The sequence below is a fragment of the Geotrypetes seraphini genome, chromosome 6 (genome assembly GCF_902459505.1).
Source record: "Geotrypetes seraphini chromosome 6, aGeoSer1.1, whole genome shotgun sequence".
Lineage (NCBI taxonomy): Eukaryota > Metazoa > Chordata > Amphibia > Gymnophiona > Dermophiidae > Geotrypetes > Geotrypetes seraphini.
Window position 1 is genome coordinate 137,925,453 of NC_047089.1, and position 15,131 is coordinate 137,940,583.

Sequence of the window (15,131 nt, forward strand, 5' to 3'; positions counted from 1 at the left end):
GCCTCAGCGCCGCACTATGGCTTGGAACGCTGATGTGGACAGGGTCCACTCACCTGGATCCAGAGTCTGTCTGCTGAGAAAGTCTGCTTGAACACTGTCTACTCCCGCCACATGTGCTGATGATAGTGCCTGGAGGTGATGTTCCACCCATAGAAACAGAAGGCAGACTTCCTGAGCCAGGGAGGAGCTCTTGGTCCCTCCCTGGTGATTGATACAGGGTACTGTTGTCACATTGTCAGAGAAGACCCTGACTGCTTGGCCCTCCAGAGTCTTCTGAAATTGCATCAGAGCCAACCGAATGGCTCTCAGCTCCAACCAGCTGACTGGCCATTTCCTCTGAGAGGGTATCCAAAACCCCTGGATGGGACAATGATTTAAGTGGACTCCCAGCCCCAAAGGCTAGCATCTATCACCATGATCCAGAAGGCAATCCGCAGTGGAATGCCCCTGTAGAGCAACTGTGGGAAAGCCATCAATTCATGCTGGCTCGAGCCTCTAGAGTCGAGGGAAGACAGGACTGTAAAGAATCCCTATGTAGTCCAGTTACTATGTTAGATAGCATAAGAGACACTGCTTTTTTGAACATAATAGCTATACTGGACCAGACTGATGGTCCATCTAACCAAGAATCCTGCTTTCAACAGTGACCAATCCAGATCACAAGTATCTGGCAGAATCCCAAATAGCAGCAAGATTCCATGCTATCAATCCCAGGGACAGCAGTGGTTCCCACCCCCCCCCTTTTCTATACTTTGTCCAAACCTTTTTTAAACTCAGAAATGCTAACTGCTGTTACTGCATCATCTGGTAATGAGTTCCAGAGCTTAACTATGCATTGAGGCCCTCTTTTACAAAGCCACACCAGTGTTTTTAGCGCTGACTGCAGCGGTAAGACCTCTGACACTCATAGGAATTCTATGAGCGTCGGAATTCTTACTGCTGCTAAAAACGCTAGCACAGCTTTGTAAAGGAGGGAGTGAATGAAAAAAAATTATTTCATTTTAAAAGTATTACCATGTAACTTTACTGAGTGTTCCCTAGTCTTATTTTCAAAAGAACTATCGATCCACATTTACCCACTCTACACTATTCAGGATTTTGCAGATCTTAAATCATATCTTCCCTCAGCTGTTTGTTTACCAAGCTGAAGAGCCCTAACTTCTTTAGCCTTTCCTCATATGAGATGAGGTCATAAGAACATAAGCATCGCCTCTGCTGGGTCAGACCCGAGGTCCATCGCGCCCAGCAGTCCACTCACGCGGCGGCCCAACAGGTCCAGGGCCTGCACAGTAATCTTCTATCTATACCCTTCTATCCCCTTTTCCAGCAGGAAATTGTCCAATCCTTTTATTGAACCCCAGTACCGTACTCTGTCCTATTATGTCCTCTGGAAGCGCATTCCAGGTGTCTACCACACGTTGGGTAAAGAAGAACTTCCTAGCATTTGTTTTGAATCTGTCCCCTTTCAACTTCTCCGAATGCCCTCTTGTTCTTTTATTTTTCGAAAGTTTGAAGAATCTGTCCCTCTCTACTCTCTCTATGCCCTTCAAGATCTTGTAAGTCTCTATCATATCCCCTCTAAGTCTCCTCTTCTCCAGGGAAGAGAGTCCCAGTTTCTCCAATCTCTCAGCATTTGAAAGATTTTCCATCCCTTTTATCAGATGTGTCGCTCTCCTCTGAACCCTCTCTAGTAACGCCATGTCTTTAAGGTACAGCAACCAATATTGGATGCAGTACTCCAGATGCGGGCACACCATCGCCCGATACAACGGCAGGATAACTTCTTTCGTTCTGGTAGTAATACCCTTCTTGACTATACCTAGCATTCTATTCGCTCTCTTAGCGGACGCTGCGCACTGTGCCGTCGGCTTCATTGCCATGTCCACGATTACCCCCAAGTCCCTTTCTTGGGTATTCTCTTTCACTAACATCCCTCCCATTGTATAGTTGTACCTCGGGTTTCTGCTTCCCACATGTAATACTTTACATTTCTCAACATTGAACTTCATCTGCCATCTCGTCGCCCATTCTCCTAGTTTGTTCAAGTCCCTTTGCAATTCTTCGCAGTCCTCTTTAGTCCGAGCTCCACTAAATAGTTTGGTGTCGTCTGCAAATTTTATTATCTCACACTTCGTCCCTGATTTTAGATCATTTATGAATATATTAAATAGCAGCGGCCCGAGCACCGAGCCCTGCGGGACCCACTCGTTACCCTCCTCCAGTCCGAGTAGTGGCCCTTCACTCCTACCCGCCAACCAGTTTCTGATCCATCTATGTACGTCTTCTTCCACCCCATGGTTGCTCTTCTTCAAACCTTTTCTAATTCCACTATATTTTTTTCACAATACATACATATGGATTTTATATTTCACCATTACAAAATAATGTTCACAGCAGATTTCAATAACCTAATAAAATAACTGACAACAAACTCAGGTAAACAAATATAATTCTTACAATGATCAATTAACCACCTGCTTTAATAACGAGATACAGAGACCAGAATTGCTCACTGGGAGTTTGCATCATTCTCTATAATAAAACCCTAAGCGCGCATGCACACTTAGGGTTTTGTGATCCCTGCCACTGTGCTGTGTCCCTCCGTACCGAATTCGATTTCCAGCACATGGGGCGGCTTGTGATGGTGATTTCAGCGGCGGTTTGACTCCTGCACTGACGGGAAGCCTTTTCTTACCCCTGACCAGCAAATGCAGCATAAGAACATAAGAACATAAGAAGCGCCATCTCCGGATCAGACCTTCGGTCCATCTAGTCCGGTGATCCGCACACGCGGAGGCCCTGCCAGGTATACACCTGGCTTACCCTATAGCCAACCATATCTCTATATGCCTCTCTCAAGGAGATATGCATCTAGTTTGCCCTTGAAGCCTAGGACTGTCGATTCTGCAATAATCTCCCCTGGGAGAGTATTCCAGATGTCAACCACTCTCTGTGTGAAGCAGAACTTCCTGATATTAGTCCTGAACTTGCCCCCCCTTAGCTTCATTTTATGTCCTCTTGTCCGTGTCAAATTGGACAATGTAAATAATCTTCTCTGCTCTATTTTGTCGATTCCTTTCAGTATTTTGAAGGTCTCGATCATATCCCCACGCAGTCTCCTTTTCTCAAGGGAGAACAATCCCAGTGTTTTAAGTCGATCCTCATATTCCAGTTTCTCCATACCCTTCACTAGTTTAGTTGCTCGCCTCTGCACCCTCTCCAGCAGTTTTATATCCTTCTTTAGGTAGGGAGACCAATGTTGGACGCAGTATTCCAAGTGGGGTCTGACCATTGCCCTATAAAGCGGCATTATAACTTTCTCCGATCTACTTGAGATTCCTTTCTTTATCATGCCCAACATTCTATTTGCCTTATTTGCCGCTGCCGCGCATTGTGCCGACGGCTTCAGGGTCCTATCTATCTGCTTTGACACGCAGCTCCTGATTGGTGAGGCCCAACTTTAGTACAGGAAGAGGTGGTCAGTGCATACCGCGAGTGATTTCCTTCACTCACCGGTGCTCCGGCTGCCCTCTCCTGCCCGGTCATTCGCGGTCGGAAAATACTGCAAATGACCTGGACCACGAATCGCAAATTTGCAGGGGGAGCACTGCATTACTTCCTATCCCATGGCTTTTTATTTCCTCAGGATCCTGAGGGACTTTGTCAAAAGCTTTCTGAAAATCTAGATACAATACATCAACTAGCTTACCTTTATCCACATTTATTCATACTTTCAAAAGAAACGAAACAAATTGGTGAGGCAAAACTTCCCTTGGCTGAACCCATGCTATTAAACCATGTTTGTCTTTGTGTTCAATAATTTTATTTCCACTATTTTAGCTAGCACCAACATCCGGCTTACTGGTCTTTAATTTATCCTATTTATTGCTTGAGTAAGGGTTCCCCCCCCCCCCCCCCCACCTAGAGTTCTTTAATTTACCAGATCACCCCAGAGCCCTTTTTAAAAACTGGCATTACACTGGCCACCTTCCAATCTTCAGATAACATAGAAATAGACGGCAGATAAGGGCCAAGGCCCATCTAGTCTGCCCACCCCAATGACCCTCCCCCTACCTTTCTCTGTGAATAGATCCCACGTGTCTATCCCATTTGGCTTTAAATCAGGCACGCTGCTGGCCTCAATAACCTGAAGTGGAAGATTATTCCAGCAATCAACCACCCTTTAAGTGAAAAAGAATTTCCTGGTGTCCCCGTGCAGTTTCCCATCCCTGATTTTCCACGGATGCCCCCTTGTTGCCGCGGGACCCTTGAAAAAGAAGATATCTTCTTACACCTCGATGCGGCCCGTGAGATACTTGAATGTCTTGATCATGTCACCCTTCTCTCTGCGTTCCTCAAGTGAGTACAGCTGCAACTTATCCAGCCGTTCTTCGTACGGGAGATCCTTGAGTCCCGAGACCATCCGGGTGGCCATTCTCTGGACCGACTCCAGTCTCAGCACATCCTTACAGTAATGCGGCCTCCAGAATTGTACACAGTATTCCAGGTGGGGCCTCACCATGGATCTATAAAATGGCATAATGACTTCAGGCTTACGGCTGATGAAACTCCAGCGTATGCAACCTATGATTTGCCTTGCCTTGGATGAAGCTTGCTCCACTTGATTGGCAGTCTTCATGTTCTCACTGACGATCACCCCTAAGTCTCGTTCTGCTTCAGACAATTTTAATGGCAGGCTACAGATCACTAACAGCAAATCAGCAATTCCATGTTTGAGTTCTTTCAGTACTCTGGGATATATGCCATCCAGTCCAGGTGATTTACTACTTTGCAATTTGACCCAGTACATCTTCCAAGTTCACTGAGATTTCTTTCGGTTCCTCTGCATCATTACCCTTGAAAACCATTTCTGGTACAGAAAGATCACCAGCCTTATGTAATTAATTCCCTCATCACCAAAGAGTTGAAAACAGACTAGAGTCTTTCAAGTGAGATCTAGGCAAGCAGTTAAGACAGCAATGGAGTTGAACCTGGTGAGTCTAATACAGCCCTGAGTACATCCATTCTGTGGTATAAACCAAGTCCTTTTGTCACACACTGAACTGTTATGAAGTGTGTATGTGTGTGTCTGTAACTTTAGTTTTAGTAACTTACTGTAAACTACTGTGACTGACCCAAAACTACATGAGCATTATCAAATGATCTAAATAAATAGAAATAAATCAAATATCTGAATAGGCCAGAAACAAAAGTGACAGAAAAGGAGAATAAAAATGCTTGTAGGAAAGTCTTCACAGCACGTCTGGGATGCATTTTCACAGCTCTGCAAAAGACCTCTAACTGGTAATAAGCAGGAAAGTGCATTATTTAGGTGGTGGGTCTTCTTGAAAGCTTCTAGATCAGGGGTGGGCAACTCTGGTTTCTCAGACTGCAACCCAGTCAAATTTTCAGGATTTCTCCAATGAATATGCCTAAGATCTATCTGCATATGATGGAGGTAGTGCATATAGATAGATCTCATTTCATCTTATTAAAGAAATCTTGAAAACCCAACTGGGTTGCAGCACTCAAGGTTCGAGATTGCCCACTCCTATGACCCTGAGTTAAGGAAGCTTTCTACACTGGGCACAGTCAGATGGTATCATCCATCTGAGAGAGCCTGGTACCCTGTTTTTCTACTGAGAAAAAATGCCATGCTGATACCACCTTAGGCAGGAATCTTAGACATGCGCATGAAGCCACCCTATTACTGAAAAATTTGTATAGGATGAATCAGTCACTAAAGTATTGGGAGTCTTGCAAGCAGAAGTCACCACAACCAAAAATTAAGACTTTCCAAATCAAGTGTTTCAGCTCTCAGGAGTGTATCGCAAAAAAATATTTCATCAGCAGGGTTTAGAACAATTATGAGATTCCAAAATAATGCAAACATCTTAATGGAAGGTTTCAACAGAAGCATGCTCCACATAAAATGAACTAAATCTATACAGAGGTAGGCTTACCTTGTACTTGACGCCGATACATGTCAATTATTATAATATATGACACCACCTTTTGGAATCCATCAGAGTGTTTTTGGGAGCAATGTTGCCCAAATGTGATCATTTAGTGAATTTGGGAAAGGTACTGGACATACAACAACTGTCTCTGCAATTTCAGGTTTCTGAAGTGATTCAGTGTTCATTTTTCCATCTTAAATTGTCGAATCATTTGAAACCTATGCTTTCTATGGTGGATTTTGCCTGTGGTGTAGAGTAGTGGTTCCCAACCCTCTCCTGGAGGACCACCAGGCCAGTCAGGTTTTCAGAATAGCCCTAATGAATATGCATGAAAGAGATCTGCAAATAATGGTGATGCCAGGCATGCAAATCTGCACCATGCATATTCATTAGGGCTATCCTGAAAACACGACTGGCCTAGTGGTGTCTTCCACTTAGCCATCTTTCTCCCTTTCAATCTGTTCAGAATTCTGCTGCATGCCTCATATTCCACCAGTGTCATTATGCTCACATTATCCCTCTCAAGTCACTTTATTGGCTCCCTGTCTGCTTCAATATACAGTTCAAACTCATCTTACTGACCTACAAGTGTATTCACTCTGCGGCTCCTCAATCTCTCTCCTCTCTTATCTCTAACTATACTCTGCCTCAGGAACTCTCTCTCTCTTGTCTGTACCCCTCTCCTCTACTGCCAAGTCCTGACTCAATCTCTTCTGCCTTGCTAAACCGTATGCTTCGAAAAACTGACCTGACTTGGTACGTTGGGCTCCATCTCTAGCAGTATTCAAATCTAAGCTGAAAACCCACTTTTTTGAAACTGTGTTTAAGTCCTAATCCTACCAACTGGTATTGTTTTTAGCATTCCCTCTATAGTCTTCTACCTTCTCTATCCCTTTGTATTTCCCTATATCGATTCTCCATTTTGTCCACTGTGTCTGTCTTAGATTGTAAGCTCTTTCGAGTAGGGACCATCTCTTATGTGTTTAATATACAGCACTGCGTGCGTCTGGTAGCACTACAGAAATAATAGTAATAGTAGTATTACTACTATTTAAGTCCTTCTGTCTAGAATTATTAGGGTTAGATGGTATATAAATTTAATAAATTAAAATAAAATAAACAAACGTATTAAATCTTTTGTTGCTATCCAAGTTTTGTCTTGGGTTTTTTTTTTATTCTGATTTTATGTCTGTTTTATTGTAACCCACCTAGTAATAGACTAGACTAGAAATGTTTTAAAGTAAGTTCTAGGTTTATTAATACCAAAAATCACAAGCCACAGAAATCAACTATATAATATATGTGACAGTCTATATCAAACATTCCTCACAATGGGATCACTGGCATTTTAATTTAAGAAATGCTATTGTAATCAAGTCTAAAAACTGTATGGCTTGATAGGACTGAAACACTGCAATTCAAAAATTTATAATTTTTTTAAATAAAATATATGTATCTAAACAATCTTCTGAACTCTAGCTGAAGCAGCTCAGAAAAGCATTATGATACTGTACACAAGATTACATACAAAACTATTCCACAAGTTAAGATTATTTTCAAATATTCAATGCTCACAGCTATTCTGAAACTGTATATATAACAAAGAAACAGAATACAGAAACTAAGATTTCAACTTACTGCTCATGAAAATCCAGCATTGGTGGTTCAAACCTTATGGGTCTGCAACTCCCCCGATGTAGGGATACACTATGGAAAAAAACAAAGTTTTGTAACAGCAGCAAATGTAAGATATACATTTCTCCCTGCAACATTAAGTATTGGATCCAGCTTCTCACGGGGACTCTTCATTGCGTTAGACAGAAGAAACTTGTTCAACTTGTCTGATTAGTGAAGATTTCTTACAGCACTTGCAAAGCACTTGGAAACTTGTGTTTATAGATACCAAATTCAAACTTAGAAAAATGAGTATACACATTTATTATATGCTTATTAAAAAATACAAAAACCAGCCCACTCCTTTCTAAACACAAAAACAATCCTTTGGAATATAAAAGTAAAACATTAAGAATAAAATTTCATTCTAATCATTATAGCAATTATACAAACAGCCATAACCTCAAATTTATACCAAAAAAGCATTGCTGGGTCATTACTGTTTCTAATTATTTAAGCTGTTGTACATGATCCCAGACCTCCGATAATTATAATTTGTTTATTTTTGATATACCACCTATCATTGTACATCTGAATAGTTTACAATCAATAATAATAAAACCCTTAGCGCGCATGTGCACTTGAAACTCCGAGCCTCTGCATGCGCAGTACAGTAGAACCGGCCAGCAGGGAAGTGGGGCCGCATTGGAGAGAAGACACAGTGACAGGAAAGGGAAAGATGGCAAAAGAGGTGAAACAGGGTCAGAGAGAGATGGTAGAGGGGGTGAAAGCAACCGCCGAGCAGGGAAGCGTCCGCTGAGGTGGCCCGAGGGTATGAAAGCAATCGCCGAGCAAGGAAGCGTCCACTGAGGTGGGCCGCAGTGGAGAGAAGACGCAGGGATCACTGGCAGGGAATCGCTATTGCCACCCGGCAACCTTTACAGAAAACTATAGGTAGATGCGGTGGGGGTGGGGGGTGGAGTTTAGAATGGGAAAAGTACTGATTGTGGGGAGAAGGGTGAAAGTATTATATGCCAGGAAGGGGAGCGACAGAGACGGACGGAAGCAAAATCTCGCTCCCTCGACGGAGGGGACAGGAAAAGGAAAGATGGTAAAAGGGGTAAACAGGGTCATAGAGAGATGGTAGAGAGTGTGAAAGGGAAAGATGGAAATGGTAGAGGGAGACAATGGGGGGAGTGCAGATATAGCAATGTTACTTACCGTAACAGTTGTTATCCAGGGACAGCAGGCAGCTTTTCTCACTAGTGGGTGATGTCATCCGACAGAGCCCTGATACGGACGTCTCACAAGCATACTTGCTTGCAGAAACTCAGAAGTTTCGAGATGCCCGTACCGCGCATGCGCCAGTGCCTTCCCGCCCGATGGTCCAGGCGTGTCTCCTCAGTTCAGGTAGCTAGCAGAGAAGCCAACCCAGGGGAGGTGGGTGGGACGTGAGAATAGCTGCCTGCTGTCCCTGGATAACAACTGTTACGGTACGTAACATTGCTTTATCCCAGGACAAGCAGGCAGGTATTCTCACTAGTGGGTGACCTCCAAGCTAACCTTAATGGGATGGAGGGAGAGTTGGCAACTTAGGAGAATAAATTTTGTAATACTGTTTGGCCAAACTGTCCATCCCGTCTGGAGAAAGTATCCAGACAATAATGAGAGGTGAATGTATGAACCGAGGACCAAGTGGCAGCCTTACAAATCTCCTCAATCGGTGTCGATCTGAGGAAGGCTACAGAGGCCGCCATTGCTCTGACCCTATGGGCTGTGACTTTACAGGGAAGGGGTAATCCAGCCTGGGCATAGCAGAAAGAGATGCAAGCCGCCATCCAGTTGGAGATGGTACACTTCGATACAGGTCGTCCCAACTTATTCGGATCAAAGGAGACGAAAAGTTGAGGAGCAGTTCTGTGTGGTTTGGTGCGATCCAGGTAGAAAGCCAAAGCACGTTTACAGTCCATAGTGTGAAGAGCTGATTCTCCAGGATGAGAATGAGGCTTTGGAAAAAACACAGGAAGAACTATGGATTGGTTGAGATGAAATTCAGTGACCACTTTAGGCAGGAATTTCGGATGAGTGCGAAAGACCACCTTGTCATGATGGAATACTGTGAAAGGTGGATCCGCCACTAAGGCCTGAAGCTCACTGACCCGGAGAGCAGAAATGAGGGCAATCAGAAAAACCACTTTCCAAGTGAGAAACTTCAGCAGAGCATTGTTGAGAGGCTCAAAAGGAGGTTTCATAAGTTGAGAAAGGACAACGTTGAGATCCCAAACCACTGGAGGAGGTTTGAGAAGAGGATTGACGTGGAAAAGTCCTTTCATAAATCTGGAAACCACAGGATGAGCAGAGAGAGGTTTCCCTTGTAGAGGCTGATGGAAAGCCGCAATAGCACTCAGGTGGACTCGTATGGATGTAGACTTGAGGCCAGATTGAGACAGGTGTAGAAGATAGTCCAATACAGAAGACAGGGAGGCTCGCTGAGGCTCCTTACGATTAGAAACACACCAGGAAGAAAATCTAGTCCACTTTTGGGAGTAGCATTGTCGAGTAGCAGGCTTCCGGGAAGCCTCCAATACATCCCTCACCGCCTGGGAAAACTGGTGAGGAGTTACATTGAGAGGAACCAAGCTGTCAGGTGGAGAGACTGCAGGTTTGGATGGAGTAGAGATCCATGATGCTGAGTAAGCAGCGAAGGAAACACTGGAAGAAGGAATGGCTCCCTGCTGCTGAGTTGAAGTAGGAGGGAGTACCAAGGTTGTCTGGGCCACCGAGGAGCTATCAGAATCATGGTGGCATGGTCGGATTTCAATTTGACCAGAGTCTTTTGAATGAGTGGAAATGGAGGAAACGCCTACAGAAAGCGATTCCCCCAATCCAGCAGAAAGGCATCCGCTTCGAGATGAAGAGGAGTGTAGATCCTGGAGCAAAATTGAGGCAGCTTGAAGTTGTGGGGAGCCGCAAAGAGGTCTATCTGAGGCGTGCCCCACTGAGAAAAGATCTGATGAAGGGGCCTGGAATGGAGAGTCCATTCGTGAGGCTGGAGGAGACGACTTAAGTTGTCCGCCAAGACATTGTCCTTCCCCTGAATGTAGACAGCCTTGAGGAAGGCGTTGTGGTGAATCGCCCAATCCCAGACTCTGAGAGCTTCCTGACATAGGGAGGCCGAGCCCGTGCTTCACTGCTTGTTGACATAATACACGGCGACCTGGTTGTCTGTGCGAATGAGGACCACCATGTCGTGAAGCAGATGTTGAAATGCTTGAAGAGCATTGAAGATGGCTCTGAGCTAAAGAAGATTGATTTGATGGAGTCGGTCCGCACTGGTCCAGAATCCCTGAGTGCGAAGGCCATCCAGATGAGCTCCCCATGAATAGGTCGATGAATCGGTAGTGAGAACCTTCTGGTGGGGAGGAGTATGAAACAGCAAACCTCTGGATAGATTCGAAGAGGTCATCCACCAAAGTAGAGACTGCTGAAGAGCAGGATTGACCATGATGTGCTGAGTCAAAGGATCTGACACCTGGGTCCATTGAGAAGCCAGGGTCCACTGAGGAATCCTGAGGTGAAGTCTGGCAAAAGGCATCACATGAACTGTAGAGGCCATGTGGCCCAGGAGAACCATCATGTGTCTCGCTGAGATGGACGGGCGAGAAGATACAGACTGGCAGAGACGAAGAAGAGCCTCCATGCGCTGAGGGGGAAGGAATGCTCTGAGTTGAATGGTATCCAGAACTGCCCCGATGAAGGGGAGAGACTGGGAAGGCTGTAGATGAGATTTGGGAAAGTTGATCTCGAAGCCCAAACTCTGCAGGAACCAAATAGTGGTTAGGGTCGCCGAGATGACCCCTGGAGCCGAGGTGGCCTTGATGAGCCAGTCGTTGAGGTAGGGAAATACTTGAAGACCCTGGTTCCGGAGTGCAGCGGCCACTACCACCAGACACTTCGTGAAGACTCTGGGAGACGACGACAGGCCGAATGGAAGCACTCGATACTGCAGATGTAGATGTCCCACCCGAAATCTGAGGAATCTGCGAGAGGCCAGATGAATGGGAATGTGAGTGTAGGCCTCCTTTAGATCCAGAGAGCATAACCAGTCGTTTTGCTCGAGGAGGGGGTAGAGAGAAGCAAGGGTCAGCATGCGAAATCTCTCCTTGACCAGGAACTTGTTGAGGATCCTGAGGTCCAGAATTGGACACAGATCGCCCGTCTTCTTTGGAACAAGGAAGTATCGGGAGTAAAACCCCCGGTTGTGTTGGTCCACAGGACCGGCTCGACGGCTCGAAGCCGGAGTAAAGCCTGAGCTTCCTGAAGAAGAAGGGCGGTCTGAGTCAAGTTGGAAGGATACTCTCTTGGAGGGCGGTCCGGGGGGACCCGATGGAACTGAAGAGAGTACCCTTCCCTGATGATGGTAAGGATCCAGAGGTCGGTGGTAATATCCGCCCATTGATGATAAAAATGATGGAGGCGACCCCCGATGGGAAAAACAGGGAGAGGCAGAACTAGGTTGGTTATGCTCCCTAAGAGAGAGTCAAAAAGGCTGAGGAGCCTTGGGGACAGTAGAAGGCTGAGGCTTTTGTTGAGCCTTCTGTGGAGGCTGTCTCTTCGCTGGTTGTCTCGCAGACGGAGCCTGCCTTGGTGTATAACGCCGTTGATAGATCAAAGGCGGCCGAGAAGGTCGAGACTGCGTCGGCTTAGGCTTGGGTCGAAGAATGGACTGAAAGGATTTCTCATGGTCAGACAGTTTCTTCGTCACGGTCTCGATGGATTCGTCAAATAAATCCGCCCCTGCACAAGGAACGTTGGCAAGTCTGTCCTGGAGGTTCGGGTCCATGTCAATGGTCCGAAGCCATGCCAATCGATGCATAGCCACAGAACAGGCGGCAGCTCATGCCGAAAGCTTGAAGGCATCGTAGGAGGATTGCATCAACTGTAGGCGAAGCTGGGACAGTGAGGCAACCACTTCATCAAATTCGAAGCGAGCCTGAGACTCAACGTAGGATGTAAACTTCCGAAGCACAGGCAGGAAGAACTCCAAATAAGTGGCAAAATGAAAAGTATAATTGAGAACTCTGGAAGCCATCATCGAGTTCTGGTATATGCGCCTCCCAAACTTATCCATGGTCCTGCCCTCGCGGCCCAGAGGTACCGAGGCATACACCTGGGACGGATGAGACCTCTTGAGGGAGGATTCGACCAGTAGGGATTGATGAGAGAGTTGAGAGCCCTCGAATCCCTTGTGATGAACTGTGCAGTACTGGGTATCGAACTTGCCAGGAACAGCAGGAATAGATTACGGCGTTTCAAAACACCTCATGAACATTTGGTCGAGGAGCTTGTGCAGAGGCAGACGAAGAGACTCGGCAGGAGGATGAGGCAAATGTATAGTGTCGAGGTATTCCTTGGAGTACCGAGAACCGGAGTCCAAGGTAATGTCCAGGTCATCCGCCATCTGCTGGAGGAAAGACGAAAAGGATAACTGGTCCGCCAGCACAGGCCTGCGAGACGGACTGGACGAAGTCGAGGCCTCGGGATCCACAGAGACCTGCGATCGACAGGGCGAATATGAGCCACAGGGATCCTCGAACTCCGGTCCCGGAGGAGGAGACACATCTGACGAGGAATACCCCATACGAGGCAGCTTCTTCTGCGGTGAGACTGTAAAGTGTCGAGAGGAGTGCCTCGAAGAATGCCTGGACCGATGCCCCTCCCGGTGCCTGGAAGGGGATCTAGAGCGGCGATGTTTAGAATGGTCCCCAGAAGCCTCCAACGAGTAAATGGGACTCGAGGCAGTAGAGCGTAAAGGTAGGAGATTCGACGCCTCCCGAGACGCAGTCCAGGCCCGATAAGGAGCGCGGAAGAACTCTTCCTGTGTTTTGCGATGCCCAGGGCTTCGATTACTCGAAGAGGGATTCCACACCTCTTCGTCCGGAGGCGTAACGGGCTCTAAAGGGGGCATGTCACTAAAAGAGGCCCGCCTCGAGGGACCGGCCGCCAATCGCCGCTCCTCCTCGCCGAGTAGCGAGAGCGAACGGTGAGGAGGAGGAGGGGGCGGTCCGCCCCCCCGGAGGCGGAACCGGCTGGTCACCCTGGATCGTGGCTATCAACTTGGGTCCCATGGTGGTCATGAGCTCGACAAACTGAGCCTCCAAAAGGGACCACAACGAAGACGACAAGGAGGGAACCGCACCTAAAGTGGGACCTCCTGAACGGTCTTCGCGCTCCTTCGTGGTCGAGTGCTTTTGCTTGGAAGCCTTCGGCACTTTGAGAACCACTGGTGGAATGGGAGGAGGAGGTACCTGATCTGAGGAGATGGAGGAAGGCACCGGAGCAGAAGGCGGAGTCGAAGCCGGAACAAAAGAAGCCGGCTTCAGGAGACTCGGTGCAGCAGAAGCGGCGGAAGACTTCACCGGTGCAGACGAAGCGCTGGTCGAAGTCGAAGCTGAGGGTTCCTTAGCAGCTTCCATCTTGAACATCGACTCCCACAAAAAACAGCGACGCTTGAATGCACGTGCTGTGAGAGTGGAACAAGGCCGGCACGATTTCGGGAAATGTTCTGGACCAAGACACTGCAGGCAGCGTCGATGCGGGTCCGTCAACGAAATTGCGCGCTGGCACTTGCTACACTTTTTAAAACCGGTAATTGGCCGGGACATAGGCCGAAAAAGCTCAGCCGCAAGATCGAAGGAGCAGGGCCTGAGCCACGCGGCCTACCCGGTCGAATCGCCAGTAGAAATTTTTTTTTTTTTTTAAAGAAACCAAATGAAGAAAACACACGATAAAGAGTAAAAGAACTCAAAACCGCGGCAATAGAAGGCAAAAAAACGGGTTTTCAATTAGCGCAGAAATGAAGTAGAACTTCTCAGCTCTGCAGAAAGAAAAGAACTGAGGAGACATGCCCGGACCATCAGGCGGGAAGGCACTGGCGCATGCGCGGTACGGGCATCTCAAAACTTCTGAGTTTCTGCAAGCAAGTATGCTTGTGAGACGTCCGTATCAGGGCTCTGTCGGATGACATCACCCACTAGTGAGAATACCTGCCTGCTTGTCCTGGGATAAGCTGTTGATTCTCTGCAGGATCGGGGGCCTGGCGTAACATGTTTACGCAAGCAAGTAATGCTTATCTTTGAAGCATTAATTCTCACCAAAGAAAGGTTGGGTCCAAGATGAAACAGGATAGCTTCTGTAGCAAAAAAACATGCTCTTTCAAATGATATTTTAAAAACCTACACATCAGAGATATTTGAATCTGAAAAACAGTGAAAATTTGCATAAATGCCTAAAGCCATATTTTTTTGGATGGTCATATCTTCACTTGACTGTAAAAGCTCATATTGCATATCTTGGAAGTACCTCATGGTACATGTCTTCTGGTAAAGTTGTACTCTTAGCTGACTTACCTACCAGCAGCAGTATGGAGCCAAAGTGTGCCAAACATTTTTATTCATGAATTTTTTTGCCTACTTTGCTGACCTGTAGAAATGGAACCACGTTCGCAAAAGATTTCAAACTTGGCACAGATACTTGCCCCAAAGTGTTGTACCAAAC

The 15,131-nt window shown here is 46.5% G+C and overlaps 1 protein-coding gene across 1 annotated transcript in view; it reads right to left on the minus strand.

The window, feature by feature from the left end:
- TMEM131 (transmembrane protein 131) overlaps positions 1-15,131 on the minus strand; it is a 396,906-nt gene that overhangs the window by 277,295 nt on the left and 104,480 nt on the right. Inside the window, 1 exon segment of the mRNA XM_033949394.1 lies at positions 7,599-7,667. Coding sequence (XP_033805285.1) covers positions 7,599-7,667 — 69 coding nt within the window.